This window comes from Nelumbo nucifera, chromosome 1, assembly GCF_055504915.1.
Source record: "Nelumbo nucifera cultivar China Antique chromosome 1, China Antique-T2T, whole genome shotgun sequence".
Classification (NCBI taxonomy): domain Eukaryota; kingdom Viridiplantae; phylum Streptophyta; class Magnoliopsida; order Proteales; family Nelumbonaceae; genus Nelumbo; species Nelumbo nucifera.
This window is the reverse complement of record NC_142649.1, coordinates 37,230,133-37,247,151: the sequence shown is the minus strand read 5'-3', so window position 1 is coordinate 37,247,151 and position 17,019 is coordinate 37,230,133. Positions and strand designations below refer to the sequence as shown.

Here is a 17,019-nt window from a genome sequence, read left to right as displayed (position 1 = left end):
AAACCCAGACCAACCTAGCCAGCCCAATGCCAAACTAAATTTAAATCCAACTAGAGAAAATCCCTAAACAAACAACAGTAGAAGACAAGACAAAAAACGATAGAAGAAACCCAGACCAACCTAGCCAGCCCAACGCCCACAATATCTCCAAGCAAGAACCCAACCCCATACTGGAACTCCAAACACCTTAACTCTTCCTCTCAGTTTTTTGAGTACAATCTTCTTGTCGTCTTTTGACTTTTTTTTTTCGGTTTTTTGACAATCTTGTTAGGCCCAACACCAAATAGACCACCTTTTAACCTTGTGAAAACCTTAGAAACTGGGATCTGCTATCGTGTTCTTTTGTTCTTTTCAGTTCTGAATCTTCTGATGCATTTAGAGTTCCCACAGCTTCTTCAGACTTCCCTGCAGACTTCCGACTCCTAACTGAAACCACCGCCCTCTCGACCTCTCCTTCTGGCTCCTTGATTATCTCCCTGCACCTTTCTGCAATCGCTTCCATCTCTTGCATTCTTCAGTTATCCCAATTACAATTGACCACTGGAACTTGTGTACTTTCATTCTTTCTGTTTGCATCTCTCCACAGACCTGAATGCTTCCTTTGCAAATTCTTCCCTTCCTAGGAAAAACAGAACCTGAGTTTTGCTGATTTCCACTTCCCTATTCACCACTTTCTTGATGTCACAAGTCTTTTCTACCATATGGGTCTTATCAATCATTGGTTCAGATTCACTTTCCTCCCCTGATTCCTCTTCCATCCCCTGCTCTCTGTTCTCCTCTAATGGGAATGTTCTATATTTTTTTTCCTTTTATATGTTTTAGTCTTACCTTCTTCACCATCACTTCCCTCTCCCTCAATCCCTAATTCTCTCTTCCCTCCTCTCTCCTCTTCTAAAACTCTATCCCCTTCTCCTCTGTTCCCTCACAGCTCTTCCCTTGCCCCTAATTTCCTTTGCCCCTTTAGTCCCATCCCCCTCAATTCCCTGTCTGTTCTCCCCCCCCCCCCCTTCAGCAATACTACTTACGTTACTTATCGGAAAAATCAGAAAAGTTTCTTCCCCGTTCTCTTCTTCCACCACCATTTCTTGTTCTCCCCTAACTATTTCCTCAATCCTTTCCAAAACTTCTCCCTTACAATCATTGGAATTCAAAAAAGCCTTCCCCATCCTCACCTTTTTCCTGTTGAAGAAAACTAATTTCAGATTCCGCCTGAACATCTTCCTTCTCTTCTACATGCCTTTTTTCACCCGAGTCGGCCTTCTCTAAATTGTTGAACTGTTCTTATCTTTAATGAAAAATCTTGTCATTCTCCAAACAAAATCTTCAGCATCACCAATTGCCTCTACTGTAACCTCCTTCCCTATTGACTGATCTTCAAACACTGGACCAGCTGATCGATCAACGGTACACTGTACACTCGCCATCTTTTGTCATCACTCGGCTCAAAGTTGATCCCTTCGACTCAAAATATTTGCAACCATCAATTTGCTTGACCCAAGAAGACCTCCTAACGTCTTGAGCAAATTCGCTTTCGTTAATGGGGCCCCCTCTTCAGCCCAAAGCTAAAAAACTTGTGTCTCTTGGACTCATCATTACAACCCTGCCCAAAGCCCATCTGTTTCCCACCCAGCTAATCTCCCCCTTTTTCGTTCACGTGCTCCCCAAGAGACCACGTGTTGGGTAGCTAAGGTCATTCCCAACCAATTGTAAAATATCCTCTTTCTTCCAATAAATCCGTTTTCCTTCTTTACCTCACTCCCAACCTCCCCTATCTTGATATCAGCACCACCACAACCTTTTTATATTGAGCATGCAATTTATTCAGCATTGAGCTTTTAACACCAACACCCTTTCAACTTCTCCCTTTCCCCCTCTTCTTCCACTCTGTTTGCGCCATGTGGACTCCACTAAATCCAGTTAAAATCGTCTTCAACCTCTTTCCCTCCATTCCACAGAAATGCTTCATCTTCCATTGCTACCCAGAGTTTCCTCCATCTTCCTTCAGCAAAGAGATCAATTAAACGGAGAATCCTATGCAGATTAGCATCGGTAACTTTAATCTTCACCATGTAGAGATCATCAATACAGATATCTTCCAAAACTCCTCCACATGCCGTTGCTACCTTATTGAAGACATGATCCAGCCACAAGTTGAATGGAAGTCCAAAAACCTTCAACCTCACACTTCCTTCAGGGATTGAAGTCTCATTACAAGGTGTCGAGTTTGCCACAGTGACCGTACCTTCCAGGGTTTCAAGAGTCATGAACTCTGCCTGAAAGTTCCCTAAATCCAGCATCACCTTATTGTTGTCAAATGGGTCAAGCACAGCCGAATCCAAAGTTGGAATTCTAAACGTAACATCATTAAGGATCCTCTTCCAATCTACCACTTTCTTCTTTTTCAACACAACCATCTTTTTACTCCAATCTTCCTTGCATCCTCCTAACACAAGCCTGGGAGTACATACTACTCTACCTGACATCGACTGAAGACTTTGTTTTTGACTGTCTGGTACCTGTATCTGTGACATCTTCTTAGTCCCTAAACTAATTGAATTTTCCTTTTTTAACCAACACCTTTCTACATACTCCTGCAGCACCTTGGCGACCCTGGTCCAGCCCTGACCATTCATCCCGTCTGGCAAACAAATAACCTGTCTCCTACCATCTCCCATTACTTCATCCGGCCTCAGAAAACATCCAGTCTGGATTGCCCCATCAACGAATCCTTTAACCCAACCTTCCACGTCTTGAGACAAGAAAACTGTGTATCTCCGTTTCTCTTCAAACTTCCGTACTTCTCCACCTCCTTTACTTTCTTTGAACAAAAAGCTCTTTTTCTACACCGGAAGTATCTTCTTCCAAACTGATTCTTCACCTAAACCCCAGACTGAATATTCCTATTTTCCACAGAAAAAATGTGAAAAATATTAAATACTCCTGACAAGATTTCTGATTATGCTTAAAAGCCTCCTTAAACCATTCTTGACTAAGGGGTGAAACCCCAACACTGGTAGCTAAACCTCTTGTGATGCCACTGTTATTAATTAAGATGAAGAAGCTGTCAAAATTTGAGCCAAAGACAACACCAGCAGGCCGTAAATCCACTCTGATACCATTTTAGTCAATGACAGATATCTACATGATGATGTAAGAAGAAAAGATGGGAAAATAGCAAATAGGATTGGATACCTTAAGGTCGCCCCACTCGAGTTTATATACGTCATCATTTAAATGAAGAGAGATTACAAAAATACCCTTACATAATTTGTGATGCTTGTAATGTTCAATTTAATGATTAATGAATTCATTTTTACTATTTAAAAAAAAAAGTCCTCACATAAGAAATACGAGGCAACTTTATTTTTCTCACTGTTCCTACAGAGTCCTATGATGCTAGACTGTGATAACCAGGCAGGAATAAACATTGCTCACAATCTAGTGCAACATGATCAGACTAAGCATTTTGAGGTGGATCGATATGCTTTATCACGGAACGTATTGCTAGTGGTGAAGTCTGTTTGCCTTTTATGATCTGTAGATGAACTGAGTGATTCTCTTTGAAAAGGTGTAGCATGGCTGAAGCTTGAGAGCGAGTGTTGATATGGAAATGTCTTTTTGGTCTTTGTAATTGGCTGCTAATGAGGCACCTAATCAGGGATTATTTTGTAACTTGATCATTTAGTATATAAGTTAATGAAAAAGGGATATGGGAACTAAGAATCAAGACAAAACTTCTTCTTGCAATATTTTCTCTCTTTTTTTTTTTTCAAATTTTCTTGCAATATTTCGCAAGTCATTGCATACTTTTACTGTTAAAACTGTTAAATTCTGAATATAGATAAATATCCCTCTTTTGATGTCACTGAAAATTTCTGCCATTTGTATCTTTCCCTTGCCGTCTCTATGGTTACTTGAATTATATATTTAATTGGTTTCTATACCATCTATAGGCACTGCATTAGGTGGGTTTCGATGCAGCCAGACCACTGCTCATCTCTAATGCTATGCATGTGGAGGAATGATGCCATCCAGAAATGATATTAATATACCACAACACTGTAAGTAATATTATCATATATACATACTGTTGAACTCTATTTGCTTGTTGCTTTGGTTTCAGTTGTAAAATTATTATTTATCTTTTTTTACTTCATTCTTGTTTGTCTTTTACCAACACAGTTTATTAGAAGAATGGGAAAAAATGCTCTGGTACAGCTAAACAATGTCAGTTTCTACTGAAGATCCATATCTAGTAACATTAGGACCCTAGCTACAAAAATGTTGTAACCAATACATCAGGTGTTCCATCATCTGAGACAACCCAAATAATAACACCCATGTCCCTACAACCCAAAAAACTAAAAGAATGCTCCCCTTGTAGGTACCCCAAGGGGAATATTTTTTGAACAATGCTAGCATCTCTAAAGTGAGTAGCCTGAAATATGAGTGTAGGGACCATTGCTAGTGTAAGAACACATGTTCAAGTATGTGAACTGTTGATGTTCGGATTGGCCGAGGTACTGTCATTTCACTCCTAAGCCGAGGTGTCCGAGGTGCAAGGTGCCCAAGGCCCGAGGTGTCTGAGGTGGCCGAGGGTAGGTAGGTCGATCCTGCGAGGTGAGAGCACACGTCAGAGGCCCTGGGTTGGTACCCGAGGCGGAGATATCGACGGTCAAGTTAGTATGTCTGTATGAGGTGGCCGAGGCTTGAGGTACGAGGGCTCAGATGAGGCCACAAAGGAGGATACAAAATCTCAAGGAGAGCTCGAGAGTCTTAAGTTCTGGATCCCTACTTTTGAGGGAGGCACCCCCTATTTATACTTGAGGCCGCCGGGTGATGGCAGAGCTCAGGCGGTCGAGATGGAGTCTATATGCGGGGAGCGTGGCCATCCAAGGCCGCCAGGTGACCTCGCGCAATTGGTTCTGAGAGGGCTGCCGAGCTCAGTCCTGCGCACGCCCTGATTGGTTCCGCGAGGCCCGTTGAGCTCGGCTCTGCTTGTGTCCTGATTGGTTCCACCCTGAACCACGCCGACTGGCACTTGTAGGCCTGCCATTGGCCCAGCCGAATGTGCCTACATCATGAACTATCATTTTATGATAAAAATGATGAGGTTTGGTCCCTTTCTAATCCATATCTCCCAATACCTTGGATGTGCAGGATCAAGACCACCATTGGGCAATGTCTGAAATATGAGATTATCAACATATTACATCTGCCAGACCCTGTTCAGCATTTGATCTCTACACTTGAATAGAGTGAAACCCATTATTTTCTCCCGTGGGATTCAGAATTCTTTTTATGAATAATAAGAAATAAGAAAGAAGAGAAGATAGAAAATAAGAGAGGAGTAGAGATCATTGGTCTGGTGATATGACACACCCATTTTTCTGTGTTTAATGAGAAAAATTCTTTATATGGTATCTGAAATCATCTAAATTTACAATAAAACCCCAATTGTGCTAATATTACATTGAAGTGCTTACTATATTTATTTTTCATTAGATATTAACTTGTAGAAAATTAAATACTCTACTAGCCCCACTAGCTACTTTTCCTGGAATAAAAAATAATGTAATCTTGGTAATAGTACTCCAGATCAGGGATGTCAATGATTTAGGTTTAGAATGGGTTTGGCTGAATCTGAAGTCACTAAAACCCTATGTAAACCTGACCTGACTTACTAAAATGGAAACTGTCAGACCAAATTGACCTTGAGTTTTGTCATTATATGAGGATTTCTCTTCTTCTTACTTGAAATTTTCTGCAGGTTTAGGATGTGATAGAGCCTTTTGTGGGGCTTATTGGCAGGCCCAAGGGGTTGTTCAAAGTGATCTTTATGCAGTTTGTATTCCTGGGAACTTCAAACCCGTATGTACATCAAGTTGGTAATTAGTTTTATGGTCATTAATTTGTTTTTTTATTTTTTTTGAACTTTCAATTCCAACATGCATTTCCAGGCTCCACATACTCTTCCAAAAGGCTTTCATTTCCTTTGGGGAAAATGTGATCTAGAGACAAGGAAGGTAGTTCTTTAAGTAAAGAATATGTTTTGCGTTTTTAAGCTTGTTAAGAAAATAAAGTTGCATCTGAGCTTTTACTAGAAAAATTAACTGCATTGTCCTCAACATAGTACTTTGTTGAGTCTTTTTTTCATGCCCCTTGGTTTTGAAGGCCATTTAAGTATCTTCCAGATGAAATTCATTTTTTTTGTTAATTTGTTTATGTATATCTGGATCTATGTATGTAACATTATGTGGTATCCTCCTTGTCAAGTATGTTGGAAATATTGTGCTAACTTATGAAGTTATATAATGCTAGTACAGGGCCCCATGATTTGATAAAATATTGGGCAATCCTTCATTCAACTAAAATGCTTCAATAGTGTATTTAGGCTTTAAAAAATGTATTCATATGTTAAAGTGGTTTTTCCTAGCATTCTAAGATTTAGATGGGTGGATTGGATGTTTCATCCAGTAAACCTTCCTGATCAAACAATTTGACAGGACCATAGCGTAGAGTAGGCTAATTTAAGACCAGTGGCATAGATTGTCTAAATCAATCTGTCTTATATCACTAGGAAGTAGGATAGAATGACTTGATTAATTTTAGTAGTCAGATCAGCACTTGTGTAGTATTGTGTTAGTGGGATGGACGATAGAATTAGAGAAGTCCTAGGTCTGTTTAGGCTTCTAGAGTTGTTATTGGAGTCTTCACAGTCTGCAATACAGATTTGAATCGGATAAGACATAAGAAAAAAAGGAAAAAAGAAAAGAAAAATGTATAATTTTGGTCTGCAAGAACCCAGTTGATTCTGAAAGCTTGCTTGGTATCAACCATCTGACACTGAACCAGGTATTTCAAATTCTATCAAGGGAAAATGAAATTGACATGGTAAAATCAAGGTTGGCCACATCACCCTAGCTGTGATCCTAGAAGCTGATTAAAACCCATTAGGAAATATGTTTTTATCCACTTTCAAAAGCTGATTTTTTGTATAATTTCTTATTATATCACTCCTTAAGCTCTTATCTCTTAACCTAGACTTAATTTAAGCCTTAGGACTAGATATAGGCCAACTTATTCTCGTTTCAACCTTTGAATTTGATTTAAAGATAATCTCTATAACTGTATAATTAGAAGTCTTTCCCCACATTCTACCAGTGATTTAAAAGGTGTGCCTTAGGCGCACCTAGTCTCTCAAGCGAGGCGCACTTTAAGGTACGTGCCTCGCCTAGGTCCTAGGTGCAACATTTTCAAAAGGTGTGCGCCTAATGCCCCTAGGCATGCACCTGGTGTTAGACCCACTCGGCCCCCGGACGGGCTTGAACATACATTTGAGCTCGCGGGCTTGACCTCGGGCCAAAAAGCCCAGCCCACAATAAATTCGAGCCGGGCTCGGGATTTGCCAAAATAGCCCGGCCCGACCTATAGGTTAAACCCAAAAACCCTAATATCCTAAGTAACCCCTCTTCCTCATTCATCTCTTTCGAGTTAGCCGAACTGCCGAACCTCTCTTCTCTTCACAATGACTCACATCACATCCTCACACTCTTAGGCATCCACAGAACCGACGAACACTCACTGACGCAACCAGTAAACTCTGGCAGACCGGCGGTGAGTCTTCTCTTTCTCTCTCTCTCTCTCTCTCTCTCGTTCCTCTTCACACTTCTCTCTCAAATCTCAGACACCGGCGAGGCTGCGAACACAGGCACCAGCAACGGCGGTGAGTCCTCTCTCTCTCTTTCTCTCTCTCTCTCCCTCTCTCTCTCTCAGAGATGCGAACTGACTTCACTTTTCATTGTCAAAATCTCGGCTCACCGGCGAACACAGCCACTGGCAGTGAGTCCTTTGTTAGGTCGGGCTTTGGGCTTTTTATCAGGGCCGGGCTTGGGCCAAGTTGTAGGCCCGTTGGTCGGGCCGGGCTCGAGCCTAACAAAATCCTGTTTATGTAGAGTAAAACCCCAGCCCGGCCCAACCCATGAACAGGTCTACCTGGTGTGCCTTATGCTTCAGCCCCCTAATTTTCTAATGTTGTTATTCATTCATCCTAGTAAAATATCTTCTTAAAAGACAATTAATATTATAAAATTATTTTAAAATCATTTATTTTTGTGTAAGGATTAAGAATGACCAAGAGGGTTTGTGGAGACACTATTAAGGGCAGTAACCACAGTGAAGTTAGATGGAACTAATTATCGAGCATGGTCTCAATTAACTAAGATCCATGTTTGTAATAAAGGGAAGTGGGGGTACGTCACTAGGAGTAAGAAGTAACCCAAGGAGGATGACGCTGACTATTGAAGAAGGATGCAGGATTGTAATGTACAACAAAAAGAATCAAACAAGATTTTAATGTACCTCTAGATGTAGGAATATGCAGATGGCCTAAGTGAATGGCAGGGATCTGAAGGCAGATCTGATTCGTCATTTGATATTCAAATTTTATGGGGTTGTCACACTGCATTAAGATCTTTTCCTTTAGCATATGAAATATATTTTAACGTCATCTCTCTCTCTCTCTCTCTCTTGATGTTCTCTATTTTGGATTTTGTATTGTTTTGTGAATTATGATATTAGGCATCTTTGCAGATTGCAGAACGTGCCATCTCCAGAATTCCATTTTCTGCACATCAAAATAATCAATATGAGCAAGATGTATGAATTCTTCTGTGCTTGGATATTAAACTTTTATGATTTTTCACTCTTTTATCTGACCTAATGTTTTTGGTTTCCCAGATCACAGAAAGATGCATCAGACAGATGGGAAAAACATTACAGGATGTTATATCAGATTGGATCACAAAGCTGAACAACAGAGAAATTGGTAATGTGTAAATGAACTAAGAGAATAAATCTGTAAGATGCTCTGTTTTCTCTTGTTGACATTCTCTTTTTATGTTGACTGTCTCTGAAACTTCTTCTTCCTTAAGTTATTCAAAATTCTCTTCTTTAAGAAAAATGTGCACTAGGAACCCCCTCATTTAGTTTGTCTATAAAATTCATGCAAACTACAACTTCCTATTTTCTTAGATCCATTGGTGGAGAAGAGAGAAAGTGTTCGGAGGATCATAATAAAGAAAGAATGCAATTACCTTAATACCTTTACGGAAAGTAAGACGATTAATAATAACAAATAACAACAGTCCCCTTCAAGATGGGTCCTATATATCATTGAATATCCAACTTGCTATGGTACTCACTATGATGCGAGGTAGACATACATTGGTGAATACATAAGCCAGTTAATCTTTAGAACTAATAGAAGGAAGACACATTTCACCTTTTCAATTTTCTCAGATAAAATGCTTGTTGGTTATGGCCGTTTTTTAACAGCTGAAAATGGTGAACTGAAAAGTTATTGCTTTGTCTTCTAGAGAACAAGATTTTAAGGAGGTTGTCAGCTCAGTAATGGGTGAAACTGAAGTTATGTAGACCATTATATCCTTGAAAATCTTATTATTTAATTATCTTAATAATTAAAAGACAATGGAATAAGTCTTTCAGTTCAGCAACTTAAGCTGTTATCAAACGGCCCCTAAAATGTATTTTATCCTATCATGTGACTTAGGTTATATGCAATGTTTGTAACCATTTCATTGTTATGCTATATAGACATATTTTCCTGTCATAGGAAAACCTAACTCAATTTCCAAACCACAAAACCTCAACAGGTCCAAGTGCCATAGCCCTATACTCAGCTTCAGTACTAGATCAAGCTAATGTTTTAAAACGTGGAGGCGTGACATGAAGCTTTCCACTACCTAGAGGCGTGAGGCATAGTTCAGAATGTAAGAGGCATAAGCCTCCCGAACACAAGGAGGAAGAAGAGGCAGAAGAATCTCATTTTTCCTTATTTTTAATGTAAATCTTTTATATTATAAAGAATGAAGATGCATAGCACTAGTTAAAGGGGGGGGGGGTGATATGATGGTGGTTTTCCCTTCATTGTTCCTTATAGCAGAAGATAGGGATGTGGTGGTGGCAGATCAGTTTGAGTGGCGTGGAAATTCAGGATACTGGTGTCCAAATTTTAGGAGGCATCTCAATGACTGGGAAGTCTTAGATCTGCTAGAGCTGCTCCAACTAATTCAGGATCATCAACTGAATCCAAATCAGCAAGGTTCTAGAATTTGGAAGTGGGCTAGGGATGGGATTTTCTCCGTGAAGTCCTTTTATTTGAAGCTGAGTGCTGGTGAGTCCCAGGATTTTCCATGGAAAGAGACTTGGCTCCCTCATTCCTACTAAAGTCTCCTTGGTCAGGACAGCAGTTCATGGTGAATGTCTTTCTAAGGATCAGTTGAACAGGAGGAGTTTGGTGCTGCCCTCCCTAAGCTGTGTGATGTGCAATGAGGAAGATGCATCTGTGGATCACTTATTTATTCATTGTAAGGCTGCTCATTTGCTCTTCAGCCACTTCTGATCCCTATTAAATATCGGGTGGTGCTTACCCAAATAGGCCCGGTGCTGAGTCTTTTTCTGAGAGCCCTTAGCTGGTCGAACTAGACAGTCTGGAATGATGTGACCATGTTGCTTGCAATAGGTACACACATTCTTCTTCTTACAGGGAGATGCTATATGTCCAAAACCCTTACACTCATAGCACTGGGTTTTGGAGAGGTCCTTGGAGGTTGGCTTCTTACCCCCATGAGCAACAAAGGCTGTTTCAACCCCAACTTCAGCCATCTTCCCATCAAACCTGGCTGCAGTGAGAAGTCTAGTCTCTTCTCTCAGAAGTTCCCCTAAAACAGAATCCATATCTGGAAGTGTTCCCCTACTCAGAATGTTGGACCTGATTATCTCATATTCAGGTCTGAGTCTCATCAAGAACTGAGTCACCTTTCTCTTCTCAAAGTGCTTCTGAAGATATTTTACACACTCCACTGGATCCGAGGGTTCAATGTGAACAAACTCATATTCAGCCCATAAATCAAGAAAACCAAAATAATACTCATGTATCCTCCTATCTCCTTGGCTGTAAGAGAATATTTCCGATTCTATCTGATATTGCTTAGATACATTGGACTGTTGATAAACCTTTTCTAGGTACATATACATCTCATGTGCTGTTTTCATTCTCCTCATGGGAACAGATGTATGATAGTCAATAGAACTCAGAATCCTAGAAACAAGTTTACCATTGTCCAACTTCCGTTGTTGTAAAGCTTTGGCCTCGATCTCAGCTGGTTTGGTGACCGTTCGATTCAGATATCCTTCTAAACCCTTTCCCTCATCATAAAAGTTGAAGTGAAACTTCCACATCCCATAGTTCTGTCCATTCATCATTATAGGGATGATATCACCTCTGTCTGAAGCCATTTCAGCAAGAAAATAGCACAGGTTCGGCTGAAGTTTAAAGAAATTAATCTGAAGCAAAACTTGATCCAAAAACAAGAGAAATAGGCTGTAATCAATCCAAGAGAGTAAAAAAAACTGAGATAGAAACCCCTTACTTTCACCGGAGATTGTTCAAGATCCAAAACGAAGAGAGGCTGAACACACAGTCCAGAAAAGGAAAGTCTGGGCGCAGCAGCCTAGAAGAAGAGTCCAAACCTCTCTCAAAACTTCACGGATCTCTGTGAAAATTTCAGAATATGTTGAGAAGGGTTGGGCGACAACTCCTTTCAATTCTTGCTGTAAACGGAGATCAAATGAGAGAGATCCAATAAAATCTCTCTCTGGGTGCGCAGAAAACAGAAGAGGAGTTCTTGGATAGATCAAAACAGTCCAGGACCACTCGGCAGAGATGTAGGTTTTCAATAGATCACAAGGGAAAGATAGATAAGAGAGAAGGAAGATCAAAGAGCAACCTGCTCTAATACCATGTGAACTGAATTCAGATCTAGAAGAAAACAGATCTAGGGGTGTCCAGAATAGTCGACCCCCACCCCAAAGAGCCTCTTTTATATTAAAGAGATGAAAAGTATGTACAGTTACAAGAATGCCCTTACAGGGCTGAAAGATAAAAAGAACAAATAAAATAATAACTATGACACTGTACAACAAGGACTGCTCTAATAATGTACATCAAGATATATCTTCACACAAAGTGCTCTATCTCCTACCATAAGAGGTCTGTATCCTTACTTTGTACTCGTAATCTAATTTCTCAATTGATATGCATGAGTTACCTTCTGATTCTATGAATATGTTTTTGCAACTCCATCCCAAATCTCTTTAGTAGTATTTTCCTATAAAAAACTCCTACTAATATGGGTAACATAGAGTAACATGGCCAAGTTCCCAAATTCCCATGTGCACCAAGAGCCATACATGCCATCCAATATCAAAGTAATGATTATTTCTACACTTTTGAGGTCACCGACACCTCCCAGAGCCATCCTAGAATCACAAGTTGATTTTTGATCAATCCCACTAGCATCCATGCTACTTCAAACAACCAAAAACACAAAGAAATGATAATAGAAAGCCTCCTAGACCAATCAATTTGCTCCAAAGTCAACATTTGGTAACCTTAGACCAACTTGGGGCAAGAGAAAAGGAAGTTGACAATTCCCAAGCTCTTTTGGGTTTCATAGAAACTATAGGACAGGGTGTCAATCTCACCAGATGCACTAGAAACAACTTTAGGATGACTTGGCCTTAGTAAAAATACACAAAACTGGAAACACCTCAATCACCTCACTTTTAGATTGAAAAACCCTAGCCAAGACCTTGTAGGGCACCTTTTTTAACTGCACTCTACATCAACCTTGATTAAAATCCTGGATGGGGTGGTATTAGACCCATTAAAAGGGGATAAGAGGATTTGGACCTTGTCTCCCTCTGGTGATTTCTCTTGTGCATCTTTCTTTAGAGCTCTCTCATAGTCTTCTATTGGCATAGGGCAATCTTTTCGAGTAAGGGAAGTTTGGGGTTAACCAATTTCCCATAGGATAGGGGCTTTATGTTGGGAAGCTATACTAGAAAGGTTTACATTTGTGACCTTAAGTAATTTGTGTTTATGTTCTCATTGGTTCATTCTTTGTAAAACTAATGGTGAGAGTTGTTGTCACATTAATCGATTGTCCATTTGTTTTCGTGGTTTGGGATTGGTTTCGCTTTATTTGGTTATAGATGGTGTAAGTACATGTTGTTCACCACAACTGCTATTGGTGTGAAGGTATCAAGCTAGAATCATAGAAACACTCACGACAACACATAGGCTGACGTAGGTCCGCGATGAAGTCCATAATGCGCCACGGACTTGTGATGAACCCGTAACCCATCAAACACCTGCAATGAGCTCAAAGCCATCACAGGCATGCAATGGATGAAAACCATCAACTAAAGTCGCTCGTAGTAGGACATCTGACAGGATTAAGCAAGACACATCAGACTAGTCTTGATGTCACACACGCCATGTCTATACAGGAGACCTGTGAAGGGAAGTAGCACACGTGTACTATGAGAATCCTTAGACGAAAGGAAACTTCGTCCTGGAAAGATCTCATGAGACACGTGGTGAATCCCTAGCAGTGTCCCCCTGACAACCGACACTGAATCGAAGATCCCCTTTCCAAATAGGATTCAAACCCTTTTTGGCTCCTTCCCTTCAGGGCCTCGAGATCTCCCCTTATAAAAGGGGGTGTGGATCATAACAAACACACAATTCTGTCAATAGAAGATCGTAGCCTACCTTTGTTACCCCAAACTCCTAGCCTTTCCTTGCCCTTCAAGGAGACCATCGCACTTAGCCTTATCAAATCACTTACATTAGAACCTCTGGTTCGTCCTTGATCGCGGAGGACGGCTACTCGCAAAATCAACCTTTCCCCTGTCCCAGAAGAACAACCCAATAATCTTGACAATGCTAACCTGGAAGTCGAGGACCAGATTGGCCAGGAAACCACCAACCAGATTGATATCGAAATGTTGGCCAACAAGGTGTACGACTTCGAAACTCGTTTTGACCGTCTGGAATAGATGCAAGCCAAAATGAGAAACAACCTGCAATTACTCCTGTAGGAAACAATGAGAACTGAATACTCCCCATTCACTCCTGCCGGCCCTTCTACGCCCGTCCCACTAACCACCCTAGAAGTTTGAACCCTGGAACGACTATGCATCCCTCCGGAGTCAACCTTGCACCTGCAACGCAGTACAGTGGACCTACTTCTCCGCCATCGAACAACCTCGCATAGTCCCTTGGGGTAATGCGATGAGGGAGGCGCCCACCAATCAAATGAAGATAAGGGAATCTGTCCAGGGCCTGGTAGAAAGCCAAAACAGAACCTAGCCCACACCCATACTCCAGAAACCTTACTCTAATAGCATCTTATACAAGCCATATCCCTCTGGTTATATTCCCCCGCAGTAGTGGCCACAATATGATGGACAGAAAGGAAGCCCACAAGAACACGTCAACAAGTTTGAAGATGCACTAGGAGTGTTTGCCTTGGCCACAATATGACTGGCATATTCGTGGTTCGTCAACCTGTTGACAGGGAGCATCGACTCGTGGGCAGAGCTAGCAAAGAAGTTCTTGTCAAAGTGGTTCACTCTCGAGTGGAGGCTGACAATGGCGGACCTATGCAACATAGAACAATGTGCTAGAGAAGACCTTCAGGCATATGTCATGCGATTCCAAAACATAACGCACTCAGTCTCCGAAGAGCACACAACAGAAAAAGGCTTTGTGAAGCAGTGCATCCAGGGGATGCATCCAGCATATAGAATTGGGATTGAGAACGTCGAAGTCGAAACCCTTAGCCAGCTCTATAGAATTGGGATTGAGAACCTCGGCGTCACAACCAATCTCATCAGGGTTGCAATATGCAGTATGGAGGTTTTGATGACAACCAAAACCGGTGAAATGGATTGCTACCGCCACCCCCTCTCCCTGCAGCAAGAGCGAAGTAATCATGATCATGAATAAGCTCGTGGAAGACCGTGTAATCAACTTGCCACCACCACCACCGGCCAGGGTAGACCCTTAGAAGGAAAGACATGGGGGAGATGGTGTAATCATTAGTAGCCAAACCATGACCTGATGGACCACTTCACCCTCCGACGACTCTTCGTACAAAAAGTTGGACTATTTGAGCAGGTAGAAACCAACCCCCTCCTCGTGCACTTGCGAGGAGGCAGTATAAACATGGTCGGATTGTTAGGAAGTGATCACGCGGACATGTTGATACAATGGTTTGAGTAGAACCCGAACTTGCAACAGTTTCTCAACAAACAAGGGGCCAATGCCACAGTGCGATGGCTCGCTATTAGGACACTGGCAGAAGCTTTTAGGAGACCGCTCAAACCTCACTACATAGGCAGGTGCCATGTGGAGTTCACCCCAGATGACATGTTGGCCACAGACCCCCATCACAACCGGCCCCTGTATATCACGACCAAATAGGAGAGTACGAGATGCAACACTCGTTAGTTGATCAAGGAAGTTTCATTAACTTGATCTCCCTCCACACCTTGAAGCACATGAATATACAAAAAGAAACTGTCCGAGGGCTGTCTATGGAGGTCATAGATTTTAAAGAAAACACGTTTGTCACAGAGGGGTCGATCGAATTGCCAGTAGCCATTGGACCTTTCTTCATCAACCAGGAGTTCCAGGTAATCTCTGGAAAAATGGCGTACCATGCCCTTTAGGGCGACCGTTGATACATGGCCTAGCATTAGTCTCGTCCACCTACCACCAGTGCATAAAAGCCAAGCACGAGGTAGCACCATCAGGATCTCAGCCAGTCGCGTCTCATTTGACAGATCAGAGGCCCACCTGCTGGACGCCATATATTACACAGAGCTCACTGAAGAAGGGGAAACTCAGGTAGCGAAAGTAGAAAATGTGACTGCCAAATCTTGTGAACGAGCCTCCGGCAACTTTGGATAGAAAGAAGCGATCCAGGTGTGTGCGGGTGACAAATGAAAATGGAAGAAGCTATTACACCATCGTGGAAGAGTATGAAGAAGTTGACACCCTAGCCACAAAGAAAGTTGTTCCGGAGGTATGATTCGTCTTACCATATTTCGATTTAAATCAGTTAATCATTGTAATCAGTCTACTTTTACAATTAAAAGAAAAAGAGCATATATATGCATTCTGAATCTTGTTTCAGTTAGAACTACTACGTTAAAGACTTAACTATGAAATCACCATGCAAAGATGTTGCGATACTCTCATCGCAAGCAGAACTTGAACATGCACAACAAAACACAACGGTATTGAAGGTCCATGAATTAATATCCTTAAACATCCATTAGTGATAAGAGAAATACTGAGACAATACTAATGACAGGACCATTCTAAGGAAACAATGGAATAATATGATGAAATCCACACACCCCCTAAGCACATGCAAGTCTCAAATGGCACCATGGAAGAACCCTTGGAAGAAGTTGTATGTGTTGCATGTGTTGGCCAAGTTAGACCTTGAAGAGAAGACAAAACTGTTGGATCTCTTAAAAGATACTAAACATCCATCCTAATCGAAAAACTAGAGGGCTTGTCAAGCATGACTAAATTGTTTCTTCTCCCGTTAATAGAATTCCAAGATGTTTTCACCTGGTCGTACGAACAGATGCCTGAACTAGGCTTAGCACTGGTCAAGCATTCGCTCTGCATCAATCTAGAAATAACCCTGAAGATCAAAGAAGTCGAAGGACTCCTGAAAGTAGGCTTCATGAAGCCAGTCGCTCACCCGCAATGGTTAGCGAATGTCGTCCCAATCAAGAAGAAAAATGAGCAGTTAAGTTTAGTATCTAGATTCCAACACACTAGATCATAGCCATTAGTGAGGGTCTAGTGCACTGACTTCCTTTCACTCTTACCCTAGGTGTTGTGTAGACTTCAGAAACTTGAACAAAGTTGCCCTAAGGATGAATTCCCGTTGTTGAATATGGGAATCCTCATTGATGTTACGGTCGGGAACCAACTGTTCTTCTTGGATGCATACAGTGGCTATAATCATATCTACATGGACCCCGTAGATGCACCCCATACGGCATTTCGGACGCCAATAGGGAACTTTTACTACAAGATGATGCCCGGTTTGAAGAATGCTAGGG

General features: G+C 41.4%; 1 protein-coding gene across 1 annotated transcript in view; it reads left to right on the top strand.

Annotated features, from left to right (window-relative positions):
* Window positions 1–17,019, top strand: part of LOC104608324 (RING/U-box superfamily protein) — an 83,265-nt gene that overhangs the window by 49,473 nt on the left and 16,773 nt on the right. Inside the window, 4 exon segments of the mRNA XM_088896421.1 lie at window positions 3,954–4,061; window positions 5,771–5,871; window positions 8,593–8,658; window positions 8,740–8,827. Of these exon segments, the coding sequence (XP_088752547.1) occupies window positions 3,954–4,061; window positions 5,771–5,871; window positions 8,593–8,658; window positions 8,740–8,827 (363 nt within the window).